This window comes from Alexandromys fortis, unplaced genomic scaffold (genome assembly GCF_014885135.2).
Source record: "Alexandromys fortis isolate MF-2015 unplaced genomic scaffold, M_Fortis_MF-2015_v1.1 scaffold_303, whole genome shotgun sequence".
In the NCBI taxonomy this organism is placed as follows: Eukaryota; Metazoa; Chordata; class Mammalia; order Rodentia; family Cricetidae; genus Alexandromys; species Alexandromys fortis.
The window spans coordinates 477,234-495,595 of record NW_026068181.1 but is presented as its reverse complement, the minus strand read 5'-3'; the positions used below and the strand labels follow the sequence as shown (position 1 = coordinate 495,595).

At 44.1% G+C, this 18,362-nt stretch overlaps 4 protein-coding genes across 5 annotated transcripts in view; all 4 read left to right on the top strand.

The window, feature by feature from the left end:
- LOC126492637 (tripartite motif-containing protein 30A-like) overlaps window positions 1-18,362 on the top strand; it is a 399,822-nt gene that overhangs the window by 233,361 nt on the left and 148,099 nt on the right. The window lies entirely within an intron of this gene.
- LOC126492642 (tripartite motif-containing protein 30A-like) overlaps window positions 1-18,362 on the top strand; it is a 361,486-nt gene that overhangs the window by 233,298 nt on the left and 109,826 nt on the right. The gene's annotated exons all lie outside the window — the stretch shown is intronic.
- Ubqlnl (ubiquilin like) lies at window positions 103-1,911 on the top strand. Its single transcript, XM_050129156.1, has one exon. The coding sequence runs from the start codon at window positions 103-105 to the stop codon at window positions 1,909-1,911; it is 1,809 nt and encodes a 602-aa protein (XP_049985113.1).
- Ubqln3 (ubiquilin 3) lies at window positions 9,220-11,257 on the top strand. The gene is given in 2 exon segments (XM_050129163.1): window positions 9,220-9,258; window positions 9,260-11,257. Coding segments are annotated over 2 exon segments (2,037 nt in total).

Genomic DNA, 18,362 nt, shown 5'->3' with positions numbered 1-18,362 from the left:
GAATACAATCCCTGCACTGAAGGCCAGCAGTACATTTGCCTGTCCTCACCTCTCTCTGCCCCTGCTTCTGGCTGCTTCCCATCTGCCTCCCCGCGAAGGTCTATGCCTCATATTATCTCTCGAACACCTAGGATGCCCCAGAGCAGATGTCCTGCAGGTGTGCCTGCAGGTGGGAATAGCTCTCCAAGTGTCATTCGAGTGATTGTGAAGACACCAGGACATCTGAACAGCTTTACAGTAGCTGGTGACACCTCAGTGAGGCAATTCAAAGAGAAGCTGTCTGCTCACTTCCAATGCCAAATGGACCAACTGGTACTGGTTTTCATGGGCCGCCTTCTCAAAGACCATGACATACTTAGTCACAGGGGCATCAAAGATGGCCAAACCATTCACGTGGTCATCAAGTCCAAGTATGGCTCCAGATCCCTGGCTCATTCTTTCCGGAACCTGTCAACGAACAATCCCTGCCATCAAGACAGACTCACCAAAGGAAATAGCCAGTCTGCAGGCATGGGTCCAACCAAAGAGGAATCATCCCTCCTCATGGGGTCTGACGCACCCAAGGTGAGTATTCAAAGCCCAGAGGTGGACAGTCCAGAACATATTTCACAGATGCTGGAGAATCTTTGTGTTCAGAGGATGTTGTCCAATATTGATTTCATGCGTCAGCTGATCTCAGAACATCCAGACATGCAAGAACTGTTGCAGCAGAACCCAGAAATTTCCCATCTCATCGACAATTCTGAGATCCTATGCCACACTCTGGAGTTGGCCAGGCACCTGGCTGTTATCCAAGAAATAATGCAGATCAATCAACCAGCACAGAACCTTGAGCATCTACTGAACCCACAGCCCTACCTGGGCTTAGAGACAATTCCAAATGGGAACAATGCCCTGGGCCAGAGCTATGATTTTAATGACCAAATGCTCAATGGGATTCATGATCTTTTGGGGGGCAACTCTTTTACAACCCTTCTGGCTGGTCAAGTACTAGAGCAAGTCCAGACTCCTTCCCCATTTCCTCTGCCAACTGAGGAACAATTGGTCTGCTCCCCTGCCCAAGACATTTATGCTAATTCTTGTGGATTATCATCAATCTCCCCCAAAAATGCTACTCTAAGCAATGGTCATGATGCTTCCAGGGACAATCCAGCCTCAGTCACCACTGAGGGCCAAAATCATGTCTGTGCTATTCATCAGCCAGCCGGGATTCCAACCTTACCCAACACAGCTGTCACCCAGGAGCTTCACGAAGATGATAAGGGTATGGCCATCCCTGTGGGTAGCTCTGATCCGGGGTTAGAGAGAGATCCCCAGCAGTCAGGTGAGCAGACCAGCTCTCAGCTCACAGGAGGAATGATCCAATTGCTTAGGAACTACCCATACATGGCTGCTCAGATGCTGCTGCTCATGAATATGCCCCAGCAGAATGAACAGTGGAGACAACAAACTCCCACATCCTTGCAGTCATCACAGCTTTCAGACTTGCTTTTAGCCCTAGCCAACCCTAAAACATCACAAGCAATACTACAGATCGAGCATGGTCTACAGCTATTGGCTACAGAGGCTCCTATTCTTTTGCCATGCATTGAGCCTTACCTTTGGGGTCTAGGTTGGTTTCCTCCTTCCAGCTGTAGCTACCCTGATCCAGTGCCCTGGACTCTGAATGTGTCAGACATGACTGAGCCTGAATGTGGCACCCAAATTGGAACAGTGCTGCAGAAATCACAGCCCCAATCTGGAGACCCTTCCCAGTCCTTACAATCTCCCGAGGTTCATTTCCGCAAGCAGATGGAGCATCTCCAGGCCCTGGGATTTGTGAATGACAATGCCAATCTGCAAGCACTCATTGCTACTGATGGTGACACAAATGCTGCTGTTCACAAGCTCAAGAGATCACAGGAGTCCTAACCATTGTGTCTTCCCATTTGCTTCCTACGTGCGTGTAAACCCGTGCTCAAGAGATCACAGGAATCCTAACCATCGTGCCTTCCCATCTGCTTCCTACCTTTGTGTGGACCCATGCTCAAGAGATCACAGGAATCCTAACCATCGTGTCTTCCCATCTGCTTCCTACCTGCGGGTAGACCCAAGCTCAAGAGATCATAGCAATTCAAACCATCATGTCTTCCCATCTGCTTCCTACCTGCGTGTAGACCCAAGCTCAAGAGATCACAGGAATCCGAACCATCATGTCTTCTCATCTGCTTCCTACCTGCCTGTGGACCCATTTGACATCCTCATCTGCCTTTCCTACCTTTCCTATGCCTCCAACTGGGAGAAGTACCGGAACAGGAAAAAACGATCAATGCTTGCTCAACTGAATACTACTAGATCACTGGTCATGGCTGGAAGATCTGTCAATAAAATGGCTACACCTACTTACCTTCATTTGAGGCTTGCCTTGTTTTGTTGTTTTTATACAGGATCTTCCTATATAGACCAAGCTGGCCTTCAACCTGTGACAATCCTTCTGCCTCTGCTGCCTCAATGCTGGGATTACTTGTTGTAGAGATGTTTGTTTGTGTTTTAACAAATATAGTTTCCCTGAAAATCAGAGTGTAGAGCTAAGCCACTAGAAGCCAGGGTGTGATGGCTCACACCTTTAATCCCAGTATTTGGGAGTCCCATGCCTTTAAACTAGCACTCCGGATGTGGAGACAGGAAGGGATATGGTTGAGTGGAGAGAGGAATTTAAGATGTAAAGAGAAAGGAGCTCAGATGCAGTCTGAGGTTGCAGTCTGAGACTTAGTCTGAGAACAGGATTGCCCTTTTGATCTGAGCATTGCTAGAGGTAAAAGGTCTCTTTAGTGGCTGGACACACTGCTCCTCTGATCCTTCAGTTTTTGCCCCCTAACATCTTATTCCGCGTTTTATTAAATCCAACTAGAATTCATGCTACAACTTGTGAACATTATTATGTTTAGCTTTGCTCCCTCCCTCCCAGGAAATCAGCACAATATGCCTGATATCTTTGTTTTACCTAAAGATACACAATACATTGTATGGGTTGTCTTGATAGATACTCACAGTTGCTTATATAATGATCCAGTGTCCGGGCACAAACACGTGTAACCTAGGATGTGCATACAGGAAGATATGCGCAAATGCATAGCAGGATGAGAATAGACCAAATGCAGTGAAGAGACTTGTGAAATAAAGAAAAACCTCACAGAGGCCCAGATGAAGATTGATTTTTGGTCATGTTTCTTAAAACTGAATTTAGCTTGAAAGAAAAAGAATGGTTGGTCCTGATAGATACAGGTAGGAGGAACTCAGATACAAATGAGATATTGGCATTTATCATTGGGGCTTCTTACTGATTATTACTTCCGTGATAACAAGCCTTAGTCTCCCATTGTCAGCCAGAAGTACAGCTAGCTACCTGCTAGCTTCACTGCAGATTCCTGTCATTCCCACCTGGCCCTTCTTGGGACAGTGTCCCCCACTGCATGATATCATACATTCCATTAAGCCCCACCTTGATGAAAGTATCCCTGCCTGGAAGGATACACAGCCAATTAAGGTTTAATTATCAAGCAGTACATTCATGCTATAATAAGTTGACATGGTTTCAGGCATTGAATAAATAGACAAAACAAAGAGTCTTCCTTTTTGCTGTTTTGTTTTTGTTTCTGAGACAGATTCTCTTGTATCCCAGAGCTGGCATAGAATTTCTCATCAGCAACTGTAAAGGGAGCAGGACTGCAAAGTTCCAGTACTTCCATGAAACCTTTCCACACCCTGCTTCATCACTGTAATGGTTTAGATAAAGTGGCGCTCTTCTCCAAGTCTGGGCAGCCGGGTCCCACCACCCAAGGCCTCTGTGGGTCCCAGGAGGGTGGGAGGTACCATGTGAAGACCTCAGCTGGTCCCATGAGTGGCGGGTGAGAGACAGAGAGACACCATGCAGAAAAAGTAGGTATAGTTTATTTAGTGGATTATGGAAGGGAAAAGGAAGGGGGAAGGGGAGAAGTGGGAAGAAGAGAGAGAGGCACAGAGAGGGAGAAAGAGGGGAGAAGAGAGAGTGAGCGAGAGGGAGAGGGAGAGATCGCAGAATTTATCTCTTTGGGAGAGAGATGAAAAGAGAGAGTGTGTGCAGGCTGGAGGAGAACAGGCTAAGGGGAAGGGTTGGAAGAGGGCGGGTCTTATCTCTTAAAGGGACAAGACCAGGCCAGCAGATCATAGCAATCACTAAAACACATCAAAACTATTCAAGGAAGAAATTACAGCTATATTTGATTAGTCTCACTTTACACAAATACAAATACACGGTAGATAATTAGATTATAGGTAGATATAAATAAATGTAGATAGATGATAGGTATGTTGACAGACAGACAGACAGATGATCGATAGAAATGAGCCTTTTTATGTAGCCCAGGCTAGCCTAGAGCTTGTGATCGTCTGGCTTCTGTCTCCCCAAGTGCTGGTATGTACCAACCATGCCTGGTGTGATATCATCTTCCTGTTTTTCATCCTTCTATGTTCTGACATACTGAACTGATCTCTGTTTACACTCAGTGTCCTCAAAAACATCACCATTTCCCCAAACATTTTCATCTTACAATTAGGAACACATAGCACAGGCCAGAACAAAACTCCTATCCACACGACCCTCTTTCAAGGGTTCCCTTGGCTGTTGTCTGGAATAGAAGTTGTCCACTGAAGTCCTTCTTCTGCACCACAAAAGCATTTGTTATCAATGCCTATCATTCTTGCACCTCTGGATGCTTCTTTACCCAAATTCTGTAGTTTCAAGTTGACTTTTGGACTCATTAATGAAATAGTTCTCTAGTAAAATCATCATAGTTATACCCAACTCTGCCCAGTTGGTGCAGGCAAAGAAAGCACCCAGCCAGGTTCATTGGCTTTATTTACATATATTACTCAAGGCCTCAGTTAATCTCATGAGTCATCCTAACCACATACATTATGGGCAATGAAGTGAGAATCCCCATCAGAATCCTCTTGGGGCAGTGTTTTATTTTTTTTATTTTTTTAAATATTTATTTATTATGCATACAATATTCTGTCTGTGTGTGTGTGTCTGCAGGGCAGAAGAGGGCACCAGACTTCATTACAGATGGTTGTGAGCCACCATGTGGTTGCCGGGAATTGAACTCAGGACCTTCGGAAGAGCAGGCAATGCTCTTAACCGCTGAGCCATCTCTCCAGCCCTCTGGGGCAGTGTTTTAAAACACAGTTTTCTAACTACATTCTAAAAGTTTTGATTTAGTCTATCTAGAATGGGGCTCAGTCTTATTTTTTAATAACTTTCCCAGGGGTATGGATGTTACTGCTCTTATCAGAACAACAGACCTGGTCATTTCTCAGCCTTTGTGATGAAGGTGTCATACCTTTCCAACTTTTGGAAACTTTTAATATATCATCTTTTTCAGTCTTAGTGTTAAAGGATGTTTTACCTATTATGACCAAAAGTCAGAAGAGCCCCAAAGAGACATTCGTGAGCATTTGTTGTCCAATGACAATCATCTCATCACCTCATTTTGCACATTCAGCCTCAATTCTGGTATGATGAGTAAGCAGTCTGCATTCACAAGTCAAGCCATCCACTCGGATGGACACTTGCTAACTCTGTCTACTCAGGATTCAGGCTTTTGGGATTGCTTTTTCCCCTCTTGTACCCTCTTTGGACTGTTTTCATCAAAACAAAGCCCTCAGAGGCTAGTCTTCAGAAGACAAAGCCCTCAGAGGGTAGTCTTCAGAAGACAAAGCACAGCAGCACTCAGATGCCTTTATGCTCAACAACCTCTCTTGTTTGTCCCACTCCTATTTGATCTACTTGCTTTCTGATGCATTTGTTCTTAAATACCCTCAAATCAGGATTGCTGTTCCCCCACCATTGTTCTACAGTTGGCCTTCTGCTCACTTTTTATGAAATTCAGCAGTCAACCTGAGTTCTTAGCCATAGACAGGCTCTCTATGTCAACCCTTCCAAGGCACAGGAAACATCACGGAAGAGCAGTGCAGAGGATGGGAAGGAGCGATGGCAATGCTGTCTTCTGACCATGACATGGACATTGTGCTCAGTTACCTACACAAGAAATGCCCAAACTTAGGCCAAGAAGATCAGTTAATATATCAGCAGTCCATGCTAGCTGGACTTACTGGGTTACAGGAAACAAAACAACAAAAGAGAGAACAGAAGGGTGAAGAGGGATGCATGGAGTGTTGTCTAGGAGGAATGGGTGGGGGAATTATGGGTAGATATAATCAATGTATATTGTTATTGCCTTTGAACTTGTGAAAGAATAAACAAAAGATAAAAAATTCGTAGTCAGTCCTTAGCGCTTTGAACCTGTTGGGCTCATTTGAGACAGCTGATTACTCTCTCACTTCTGCGGTGGCGGTTGTCACTCTCACCTGACTCCTAGTTTTGTCTGTGCCTCCTGATCTGCATTATAATTGTCCAGATTTTTAATTGTTATACGAGCCACTAATATATCTATATCTATGTCTATGTCTATATCTATATCTCCCTTTTTATATACTAACTACTCTGTGTACAATCACAACCTTTAGTATCTTTTCATCTTACTATGCTTTTGTATATATTGAATAGTTTTAACCAGCCCATATTCCAAGTTATCTAAACATGGACGCACCCAAGACTTGCAATATTTAACTACTTTGCCACACTCTAAGTATTTGCTAGATAAAAGTAAAAGCTCAAATATCCATTACTATATTCATCTGAATTCCATATAATTTCCCTTGTGTAGTGTCTTTTTTATATGATCATTCCTCTGTACAAAAAATTATAGAATTGAAAAACTTTCAGTCATTTTCAATCCCTCTCTCACCCCATACTATTTCTATCAACAAATAAATACTTTGAAAATATACAAATATATATTCTGGTTAATATTGAATATAGAGGAAAAGGAACTAAAAATTTCACAAAAGAGTCTTTAAGTATGGATAACTGAATTCAATTTTCAATAGGGGACACTATATATCCCTATGGAACATTTTATAGAGGCTCCAATTCCACTCTGAGTCTTCATCTGCCATGTATAGTGTAGTGTTGTATGGAATTATGACCTAAAAGTGTTGTATGGACTTAATGACCTAAAAAGGAATTATCAGTTAGGGTCCACATTATTAATAAATAATTAGGATAACCAAAATCAATCTACAGATTCAATGCAATGCCCATCAAAATCCCAGCAAAATTCTTCAAAGACCTTGAAGGAACGGTACTTAACTTCATATGGAAAAGCAAAAAACCAAGGATAACTAGAACATTCCTGTACAATAAAAGAACTTCTGGAGGCATCACAATCCCTGCCTTCAAACTCTACTACAGAGGTACAGTACTGAAAACGGCCTGGTATTGGCATAAGAACAGACAGGAAGACCAGTGGAACCGAATAGAAGACCCGGATATTAATCCACACATCTTCGAACACCTGATTTTTGACAAAGATGCAAAAAAAAAAAATGGAAAAAAGAAGGCATATTTAACAAATGGTGCTGGCACAACTGGAAATCAATATGTAGAAGAATGAAAATAGACCCATATCTATCACCACGCACAAAACCAAGTCCAAATGGATCAAAGACTTTAACATAAAGCTAGTCACACTGAACCTTATAGAAGAGAAAGTGGGAAGTACACTTGAACACAATGGCACAGGGAACAACTTCCTAAATATAACCCCAGAAACACAGACACTGAAAAAAACAATTAATAAATGGGACCTCCTAAAACTGAAAAGCTTCTGTGAAGCAAAGGACATGGTCAACAAGACAAAACAACAGCCTACAGAATGGGAAAAGATCTTCACTAACCCCACATCAGACAGAGGTCTGATCTCCAAAGTATACAAAGAACTCACAAAATTGGTCATCAAAAGAACACATAATCCAATAAAAAAAAAAGGAGTACAGACCTAAACAGAGAACTCTCAACAGAGGGATCTAAAATGGCTGAAAGACACTTAAGGAAATGTTCAACATTTTTAGTCATCAGAAAAATGCAAATCAAAACAACTCTGAGATTCCATCTTACGCCTGTAAGAGTGTCCAAAATCAAAAACACTGATGACACCTTATGCTGGAGAGGGTGTGGGGAAAAAGGAACACTTCTGCATTGCTGGTGGAAATGCAAGCTGGTACAGCTCCTTTGGATGTCAGTGTGGCGATTTCTCAGTAAATTAGGAAACTGCTTTCTTCAAGACCCAGTAATACCACTTTTGGGCATATATCCAAAGGATTCTTAATTGTGCCACAAGGACATGTGCTCAGTTATGTTCATAGCAGCTTTGTCATAGCAAGAGCCTGGAAACAATCTAAATGCCCCTAAAATGAAGAATGGTAAGGGAAATGTGCTACATTTACACAATGAAGTACTACACAGCAGAAAAAATAACGACATCTTAAATTTTGCAAGAATAGAAATAGAAAGAGATAGAAAACATTATTTTGAGTGAAGTAACCCAGACCCAGAAAGACAATTATCACATATACTCACTTATAAGTGGTTTTTAAGCATAAAACCAGGAAAATCAGCCTATAAACCACAATCCCAGAGAACCTAGACAATGAGGACACTAAGAGAGACATAGATCTAATCTACAGGGGAAATGGAAAAAGACAAGATCTCCTGAGTAAATTGGGAGCATGGGGACCTTGGGGCATGGTTGAAGGCGGGAGGGGAGAGGCAGGGAGGGGAGCAGAGAAAAAGGTAGAGCTCAATAAAAATCAATTAAAAATAAAAAACTTAAGATAAAGGTAAGATAAAGAAGTGGGGAGAATGGGGTTCCCAGGGACCTGATCACCTTGGAGTCTCCTGTTTCCATGGTGCGAGGCTGTGATGCTAGTGCTGAGGTCACAGAGGTGACCTGATGGAATGGGTTCCAGCTCAGAAGGTCTACAGGGTGTCTGTTCAGCAAGATGAGGGCAGTTTGGAGCCCTGCCTAAGAGGAAGGACGGGGCCACAGCAGAATGGTGTGTATTCCCCAACCAGGCCTTTACTCCCCATCATCCCCTTACTTATCACCTGAAGACCATTTCCCTAAGCCCTGTGTGGTTTTGCCCTGACTAACACATCTTAATTCCATAATTTGCCCAAAGCATCACTCTCCAAGTGACCTCATGATCCTTTTCATGCAGACATTACACCTTCCCCTGCCCTAAGACCCAAGGCTCTCTTGATACTCCTTTTTTTTTTCTTTCACCCTTGCTGAAATGATGATCTCCATTTCCCACCCCTGTCCCCTCAGCTGTGTCCCCAACAGACCTGAGCCTCCCGCTGCCCACCATGGCCAAAAGTGGAGAGGCTTTACCACAGGGCAGCCCAGCACCAGCCCAGGAGTCCCACCTCATCAGGGTGACAGTGAAGACACCCAAGGACAAGGAGGATTTCTCAGTTGTAGACACGTGCACCATCCGGCAGCTGAAGGAAGAGATATCACCCCGCTTTAAGGCACATCCAAACCAGCTGGTCTTAATCTTCGCAGGAAAAATTCTCAAGGACCCTGACTCACTGGCACAGTGTGGAGTGCGAGATGGCCTCACAGTTCACTTGGTCATCAAGATGCAGCGACGGACCACAGGCACTGAGTGCCCGGATCCACCAGCATCTACTCCAGGCCCCAATCCTGGATTACTCCCTCAGTCAAGTTCTGTTTACCCTGTAGATGGGTCTCCTCCTTTTAGCTTGGGTGTCCTCACAGGCCTCAGTGGGCTGGGTCTGACCTCAGGTAGCTTCTCTGACCAGCCAGGCTCACTCATGTGGCAGCACATCTCAGTGCCTGAACTTGTGGCTCAACTCGTTGATGACCCCTTCATCCAGGGTCTGCTGTCCAACACAGGTCTAGTGCGCCAGCTGGTTCTTGACAATCCTCACATGCAGCAGCTGATCCAGCAGAACCCTGAGATTGGTCATATTCTTAACAACCCCGAGATCATGCGGCAGACGATGGAGTTTCTACGTAACCCTTCCATGATGCAGGAGATGATGCGTAGCCAGGACCGTGCACTCAGTAACCTGGAGAGCATCCCTGGTGGATATAATGTGCTCCGTACTATGTATACAGATATTATGGATCCCATGCTTAATGCAGTGCAGGAGCAGTTTGGTGGCAATCCTTTTGCTACTACTACTACCACTAGTACAACCACCACCAGCTGCCAACCATCAAGGACAGAGAATTGTGACCCTCTTCCTAACCCATGGACTTCTACATATGAAGTTTCAGGTGGCAGACAAGGAAGACAGCCTGGGGACCAGGATGCATCTGAGAGTAGAAATAGACTTCCAAGCTTTCTGGGTAACATAGGACTCTTTGATTATCTCCAGCAGTTACATGAGACCTCCCAGTCTCTGGGACCCTATCTGCAGGGTACTGTGCCTGCTCAGAGCCCAAGCCAGGAAGCACCACTATCAGGAAACAGAGTTCCTCCGACTTTACCCTCATCCCACAAACCTGGGTCAGGCCAACCTCTCCCCAAAGAGTCAGTAACAGTCAAGGGAAAGTCCTCCTGCCCAGCTTTCTTGAGACACTTACCGGAGAATAGTATTGGACAAGGTGGAAGCCTACATGATGCAGGGAAGGAATCTCCGGGCCAGAGCACTAGCCTGCCCGATCTTACCTCTCAGATAGGAGATTCTGCCAACAGGTCCCCTTTTGTTCCTACACTATCTTCCCTTGTGGCAGCCACGGCTGGAGGCCCAGAATCTCCTTGGCTGCCTCCAACAGGTTACCTAAGACCTCCGAGGTCAGCTGGCACAAATCAAGTCCCTCGAATACAGAATGAGATACACCAACAGCTACCACTACTGTTGCATCTTCAGGCAGCCATGGCAAATCCCCGTGTCATGCAAGCCTTGCTACAGATAGAGCAGGGTTTGCAGATCCTGGCTACTGAAGCACCTCGCCTCCTCCTTTGGTTCATGCCCTACCTAGCAGGGCTGAGTGAAGTAACAGGAGGTACAGAATCTAGAGAAGGTGCTTTTCTGTCTGAGGATCCCCACCCAACCCCAACCCCTCAGGTTTCCCAAGTGCAGGGTTCTACAGAGGTAGGCTTCCATTCCACTTCCTTCCTCCAGGTGTTACAAGCCTTAGCTAGTACCCATCCTCAGCAACTACAGCTAGAGGCTCACTTCCGGGTGCAACTGGAGCAATTACGGGCTATGGGCTTTCTGAACCTTGAAGCCAATCTTCAGGCCCTCATTGCTACAGGAGGCGATGTAGATGCTGCTGTGGAGAAGCTGAGGAAGTCTTAGGAGCTCTAGTTATTTGGACCATATCCTTTCCTTTGTGCCTTTCCCCCCATGTCTTATTACCGTAGTTCTCCTATTCTTGAATACAGCTGCACTATAAACCAAATTACTATGATGTTCTTTACTGTGGAGACAATGTTCTGGAGTCAATGAAGAAGATGAAAAGCCAGAAATAGGGTGGGGATGTGTGACCCAACCGTGCCTACCACTCTCCTACCTGGGGCCCTCAACTGAGCTCTGTGTATACCTATCTTGAGATGCAATTACATCCAATCTCTAGTGCCAGTTATTGCCTGAGTCTAATTCTTGTGGGCTCTGAGAAAGGGGGAGGACATGGGGGAAAACAGGCAGTAAAGGGCTGTTTTTCTGGGGTGCTTAGGAAGCTAAAAGGTTGGCAGCTAGGGGAGTCGAAGGCTGGGGATGCGAAGGGATGTTGCTGCCCCCCTTTGAAGTGGGAGGCCAATGGATTTCCTGCTATCCTGAAAGTTTTTCAGATTTTGTGTACTGTAGGAGCTACTACCACGTCTTCTGTTTTATGGTTATGCCTTATTACCTGCCTGGCTAGAGAGAGGATACAATTTCTTGTATTTATTGTCCCCAAAGGCTATCTCACAGACTTAACATTAATCTCTGAGTGGATAAGAGCTTCAGCAGCAAGGATGCAGGCTCAATTACAATTTCTGTAGTTTCACTGAGTTTATATTATTCCATATAGCTAGATTTAGAGTATCATTTCCTCTCCTCCTCCTCCTTCCTCTTCCTTTTTCTCTTCCTCCTCTTTGCATTCCTACTTTTTTCTTTTTGAAGATTTATTTATTATGTGCGCTTTGTGTTTTGTGTGAATATATGTGTATGGTGTGTGTCCTTGTGCTTGTAGAGGCCAAAAGAAGGCACCAGACCCATGCAACTGGATTTGGAGGCCGTTGTGAACCACCTGATGTGGCTTCTGGGAACTGAACCAGATCCTCGGCAAGAGCAGTAACACTCTAAAGTGCCAGGAGAGTTGAATCCCTACATTTTCTAGCTCAAATATGAAGTGGCTACCCTACACTTAGTATCTAGTTAGGTGTTAGGAACTCAATATGAATAAAATAGAGACAACTCTTCCCTCATTGGCTTATGATATACTGGCAGCAATTGCTCAAACAAGTATATTTTATTTGTGGTTATATGAATATATGATAAGGTAAGAAAAAAATGATGAGTCTGGAGCGATAGCTCAGTGTGTAAAAGCACAGTCAAATGTGACTTCCAATCCTTAGAAACCATGCGAAAGTCAGGTTTGCACCATTAGTGTCTGTCATCCCAATGCTCCTACAGCTGTGACAAGAGAGACAGGAGACTCTTCAGATGCCCGTGGCCTGCTAGCCTGGTGCACACAGTTGAAAATATCAACAGAGACTATCTGAAGCAAGGTGATGGATAGGAACTGATGCTGCGGTTGCCCTCTGGTCTCCACATGAGTGATGCACCATACTTGCACGTGTGTACACACACACACACACACCATACATGCTGCACACACAAAAGAAAACATGTGAGGATCTCTGAAATAGCATGAACAGGCTTATTGATAGTCTAGTCTTCGGAGACCTGGACGTCACCCAGTGATGAAAGTTGAGTGTTCAGAATGAAGCAGCTAAATAAAGCCTTGAAGAGGAAGGAAGGCTGCCCCTGCAGAAGGAATGTTGTGCACAAACACTGTAGTTAGAGAGACTTAGGACGCAGACCTCAGGCAAGAGTATTGTTTCCATTACCTGGGCATTTCTAGGGGAAACATGTTACAATCCATCAGTGAACCAAGTGAGCCCTGATTTTCAGTACCCATACACGGGAATGAGTGCATGAATATATACTGGAAGAAAGGCACATATGTGTATTTCCACATGAACGTACCCTATTCAAGATGCACACGTGTCTATGCTAAATATGGTACATTAAGTCAAAGTTTTCACACAGAGTAGGAATACAAACAAAAACTCTCATGTGCAGCCAGGGAAGGAAAGAGGTCTTCAGTGGATTATGTCTCTGTAGGAAAACTGCCTGTGGTATGTATTTAAACGTCAGAGACTCTATACAGCATCTTTTTGAATCCAGCAATCCTTTCTCCTTCCTTTTCATAGCTGACCAAATATCAGAAGAGTTAGACTAGCTACTGGCATGCAGTGTAAAGATGAGACCAACATTTTTTCTTTCTGGTTTTCAAGAGAGGGTTTCTCTATGTAGTTGTGGAGCCTGTCCTGGAACTCATGCTGTGTAGACCAGGCTGGCCTCAAACTCACAGAGATCCACCTGTCTCTGCTTCTTGAGTGCTGGATTTAAAGACTTCTAGAAACAACTTTTTCTGAAGACTTAGCTTTCAATCTCTAGGTGGGGCATATAGCTGTGTGGGCTATGATTTTCCCTGCCTCTTTTCTATTATTGAGAGAACTCTTGTCCAAATAAAAAGCTTCTTATTGCAGCACTAAAAACATTAAGAGGCAATCGTAACTACATCATTTCCTGCAACTCAGAAGGGGTGTTCTTCAGGGTGTGTTTAACTGCAGAAAATGTAAGATACAGTACGTTTTCCATCTTTGGAAGGCCAAGAGGAAAATAATCTTCATACAATTTCTTTTTTGCACTGGAGAGATAGCTTAGTGGTTAAGAATGCATACTGCTTTTGCAGAGGAATCCAAGTTTGATTCCTAGAATCCTTGCTGGAGTGGGTTGCTCACAACCACTTGAAATACCAGTTCTAGGTGGTTTGATGCCCTCTTCTAGACTACAAAACCACCCATCCTGCATGTGCACAGATCTACACACCTGCACAAAAATCAAACTTAATTAGTTCATCTGGGTGAGAGAAATTCTGGAGGCTCCTCGGAATGCCAAAGAGCAGTTTGGATGAGTTTTAAAGTCTTGTCTAGGAAAATGTTTAGTAGATTGCTTCCTTCCTTTTTCCTTTTTTTCTTTCTCTCCTTTCTTCTTTCCTTCTTTTCTCCTTCTCTCCCTCCCTCCTTCTGTCCCTCCTTCCTTCCTTCCTTTTTTTCTGAGACAATTTCTCTGTATATCCCTGGTTGACCTAGAACTCACTCCTTAGAACAACCTGGCCTCAATCTTAGAGATTCACCTGCCTCTGCCTTCCAAGTGCTGGGACCTATTTACCACCACGCTTGGCTGTGAATGGTTTTCTTGTCATAGTGTGTTCATACAATATTTCTGTTAACATGTGTTAACTGTGTATACTAACATGGTTCAGTGAAACATTTCCAGCCTGAATGGAGCACACAAGCATCAAGTTCAATTTCCTGTTTTCATTGTTTCAGCTTGCTTTTTACTTTACTTTCAAATTATCTGGGGATCAAATCCAAGGCCTCACACATGCCAGGAAAGCTCATGCCTCTGACTGATTTAAGCTTCATGAGAGAGAACAAAGCGCCCTTGGGTTTCTATGTTTACTTTATTTCAAAAAACAGTGTTCTTTCCTATACTGAGTTCATTTCCTTTAGATATATATTCAGAAGCAGTATTACTGAGTCATATGTTAAAGTTTCGAAGAACCATCACACTATTATCTATAATTGTTGACTAACTAACCATCCCATCAGCTCTTGAGATTCATCAAGAGTGGACTGGGTGCTTGCAATCCTTCTGTAGCTTCATCAGAGACTGGCCTTTCCCAGCACCATGGTGGTGCACCCAGGAAATGGACCATCCTGGGGCAGAGGAGGCTGCTGTGTTCCACCAGCCACTAAGGTGCCGTCTTGTATGTGAAACACAACAAATGGTTAAATGATGAAGCCTTGGAATACAAGTGAGCAGAAGGGCAAAGGAATGAGGAAATTCTTGGGAGACCAGGCAATACAAATCAAGTAGTAGCTACCACAGGAGCAGGGCTGAGGGAGACAAGGTCTCTGTAATTTGAGTGAGAGAAGACCTTTACAGTTTCAGACATTACTGAAAGTGCGTGACTGCTGGGATTCCCCATCCACGGTCACTGTCTTGAGTCTTATTATTAGCAGTGGTTCAAGATGAAACATCTAGGCCGTGACAAGATGGGGTGTAGTGTCATATGGGTAGAGAAGAAAAGGGCAGACTCTGCTGTCATTCACATATTCTATAAACCGGGCCTGGTAGCTGACTCTTTTTGCCTGATGCCCTTTCCTTTATCAAGAGATTTACTATAAACTGAAGCAAACAACGAATGGTGGTTAAATCTGGAGCTGCTTGATCCCAGACAGGGAGTTGAGCATCACTTTAGTATGAAGATTTTAAGAGCCAGAGGGCCAGAACATCTGCTACGAGAGTATCTTCTGTATAACAGAGAGCTGCCCCTGTGAAATCTTAGCAATCAGACGTGCATAATGAAGACACCACTTGACTTCCCAATCAGGATGTAGGAAATTTCACAAGACCATACCCCTAGGTGAAGAACTGCTGGCTATTAATGGATGCTGAGAGAGGTAGAATAGTCTGAACAGACCCCAGTATGTTGTACAACCACAAGAGTCCAGTCCTACTAAACATATGTACATATGAATAGAACAAACGGGACTCAGCAGGTTGTATTCACACATGCACACACACATGTACACACACATGTACACACACATGCATATTTATATTCACAAAATGTATGTAATTAGTAAGAAGAGGTCATAAAGTTGAGAGGAAAGTGTAGTGGATATTTGCCCAGTCCATGGCATTGGGTTATCTGGCCCGATAGAGGCAGAGCTTCTACTCATAACTCCTTTAAAAGAAAGGAGCAGGCACTCGCCTGCGTGTGGTGCTCAGAGATCGGACTGCTGGTTCCATGCCCACCCACCCCCCCAGCCCCCTGGGCAGAGCAGAAGACCTCGGTAGCTCTCTACCGTGCTGTTATTCGTAAGTATTTCCTAATAAATCTTTGATATTCTTTTATTCTGGTTATTGTGGATTCACATACTTCCACCTACAGGGAGTGGGGAAACACAGAGGAGTGATGGGGCATAAGGAGGGGTGGAAAAGGTGTAAATGCAGTACTCAAGCAGTTCTCAAAATATTTAAAACTAAACCATTACCTGTGCTAGAGGACAGTTTTAAGAATTAGAGCCACAGGGCCTGCTGACCAGAGCACACCGTTAGTGCTGACCGCAATCTGAAGATGGAATATAAACAGAGAAAGCCTAACATCTAGCAAAAAGTGCCACTTCTGATGGAGTGCAGAGCATGTTTCTGGAAGGACGCAGGTGCAAAGAGACGTTTCCTGATTTTCTTTTTGAGGCAGGGTCTCACTATGTAGGCCAGGCTGGTTTCACACTTGAAGCAACTCCTCCTGGTTCAACCTCCGAGTGCTGGAAATAACTGGGTTAGATACCACAGCCGTCTGCACAGAATTGTTTTCTTTTCTCTTTTTAATGCTGATTTTATGTTTTGTTTTTAAAATTTCATACAAGAGCCCTGCATCCACCCCCCCTCAGCTCTCCAGTTTCTCCCGTGTCCCCTCACTTCCTTTCAACACCATAACTTCTTTATTCTTACAACACAACAGGGCACATACCCGCACACACGCAATGAATACATAAATACAACCTGTTCAGTCCTTGTTGTTGCCTGTATTTGTGTGTTTAGTTAAGCCTGACCGATTGGGATTGGGGACCTCTGAGGGGGCCTGTCCCTGGAGAAGACCAATTTCCACTTTCTCCATAGCTGTGCTGTTAATTTTGACTTAGCAATGAGGAAGGCTGAAGCATACATGGAGGGAAAACACACGGATAGAATCGGGGTTTAAAATGGACAGGCTAGGGGGCTGGAGAGATGGCTCAGAGGTTAAGAGCACTGACTGCCCTTCCAGAGGTTCTGAGTTCAATTCCCAGCAACGACATGGCGGTGCACAACCATCTACAGTGAGATCTGGTGCCCTCTTCTGGCCTGCAGACACACATGGAGGCAGAACACTGTATACACAAATTTAAATAAATATTTTTTTTAAAAATAAAATGGACATGCTACTTCTAGGCTCCCTGCTGTTAATCACTGTGCCCAGGAGAAATTCATTTCTGCTTTAATCCTTAGTTCCCAACATGTGAGCAGAGTGTCATCTTTAGCATTTTGTTGGGAGTTTTGAATCTCTGACTACTGCAAATATGTCCATGGAGTCAAAGCCTCATATCAGCATTTACCCATGTGTGTGCCCGCATTAACATCCCTGTGCTCTTACTTTACCCATTCAGAGTTGACTGTTTTAACCAACAACTCTGGCTGTATAACTCTTAGATTTCTGGTGTTCCCCTATCCTCTGAGGTATATACACATGTGCCTGAACACACACTTGCTCATGCATGTGTGTATAAAGAATAGAGATTGATATTGACTCCAGACAAGTTCCATGTTAGTTTTTGGAGACAGTGTCTCCTATCTAAAATGGAGGGTGATGTTCCAGCTACACAGAGAAGCCAGGAGCTGTGTGTACACTGATATCCACACCCTTCCCAGTGCTTGAGTTACAGTCGTACAGATTTATATCTGCCTTTCTACGTGGATGCTGCCGCTCTCAGCTCAGGTCTTCATGAGGGAATGGAAAGGTCTCTAGGAATCCAAGAAATCACAATTTAGGTACTTGTCCGCACTCTATCACACCAGATGACCGCAAAAGTGCCTCAGAGAACGCGCTATTCCAACAACAATGCCATTGGAATAGAAATTGTTCAAATTTATTTTAAAATTAAAATGTAGCTGCACTGCTTTCACCATCCCACTTCCTCCCTCACCCTTTCCCACGGTGAGGGCAATGCAAAGAGAATCTCAAAAGAGTTGCTTTTGCAGCAACAGTTGTATGCTGGAGGTTAGTTCATGGGCTGCACACTGCCTAGAGAGGTGAGCTGTCAGCCAGCCATAGGACTGAAGAGTTCTTTCAGGCTCCGAAACTCTCTTATCAGGATGATACATCTTATAATGAAGACGTCGTATCAGGACTTGCTATTGTTGGTACTGGAGATTCTGGTTCAAGATTACCAAAGTTTAAGAGCACCTGAAAGGTAATACAGGTGCATAGTGACTTATATGGTCATTTTGCCCTTTTTCAGCTCCCCTAGAGGTGGCATTCTAGGCAGCCAAATTCTTTTGTTGCTGAGTTTTGTGGTCACTG

What these genes read in the sequence shown, in the direction of transcription:
- Ubqlnl (XM_050129156.1), top strand. Translation starts at nt 103, where the DNA reads ATGCCTCATATTATCTCTCGAACACCTAGGATGCCCCAGAGCAGATGT.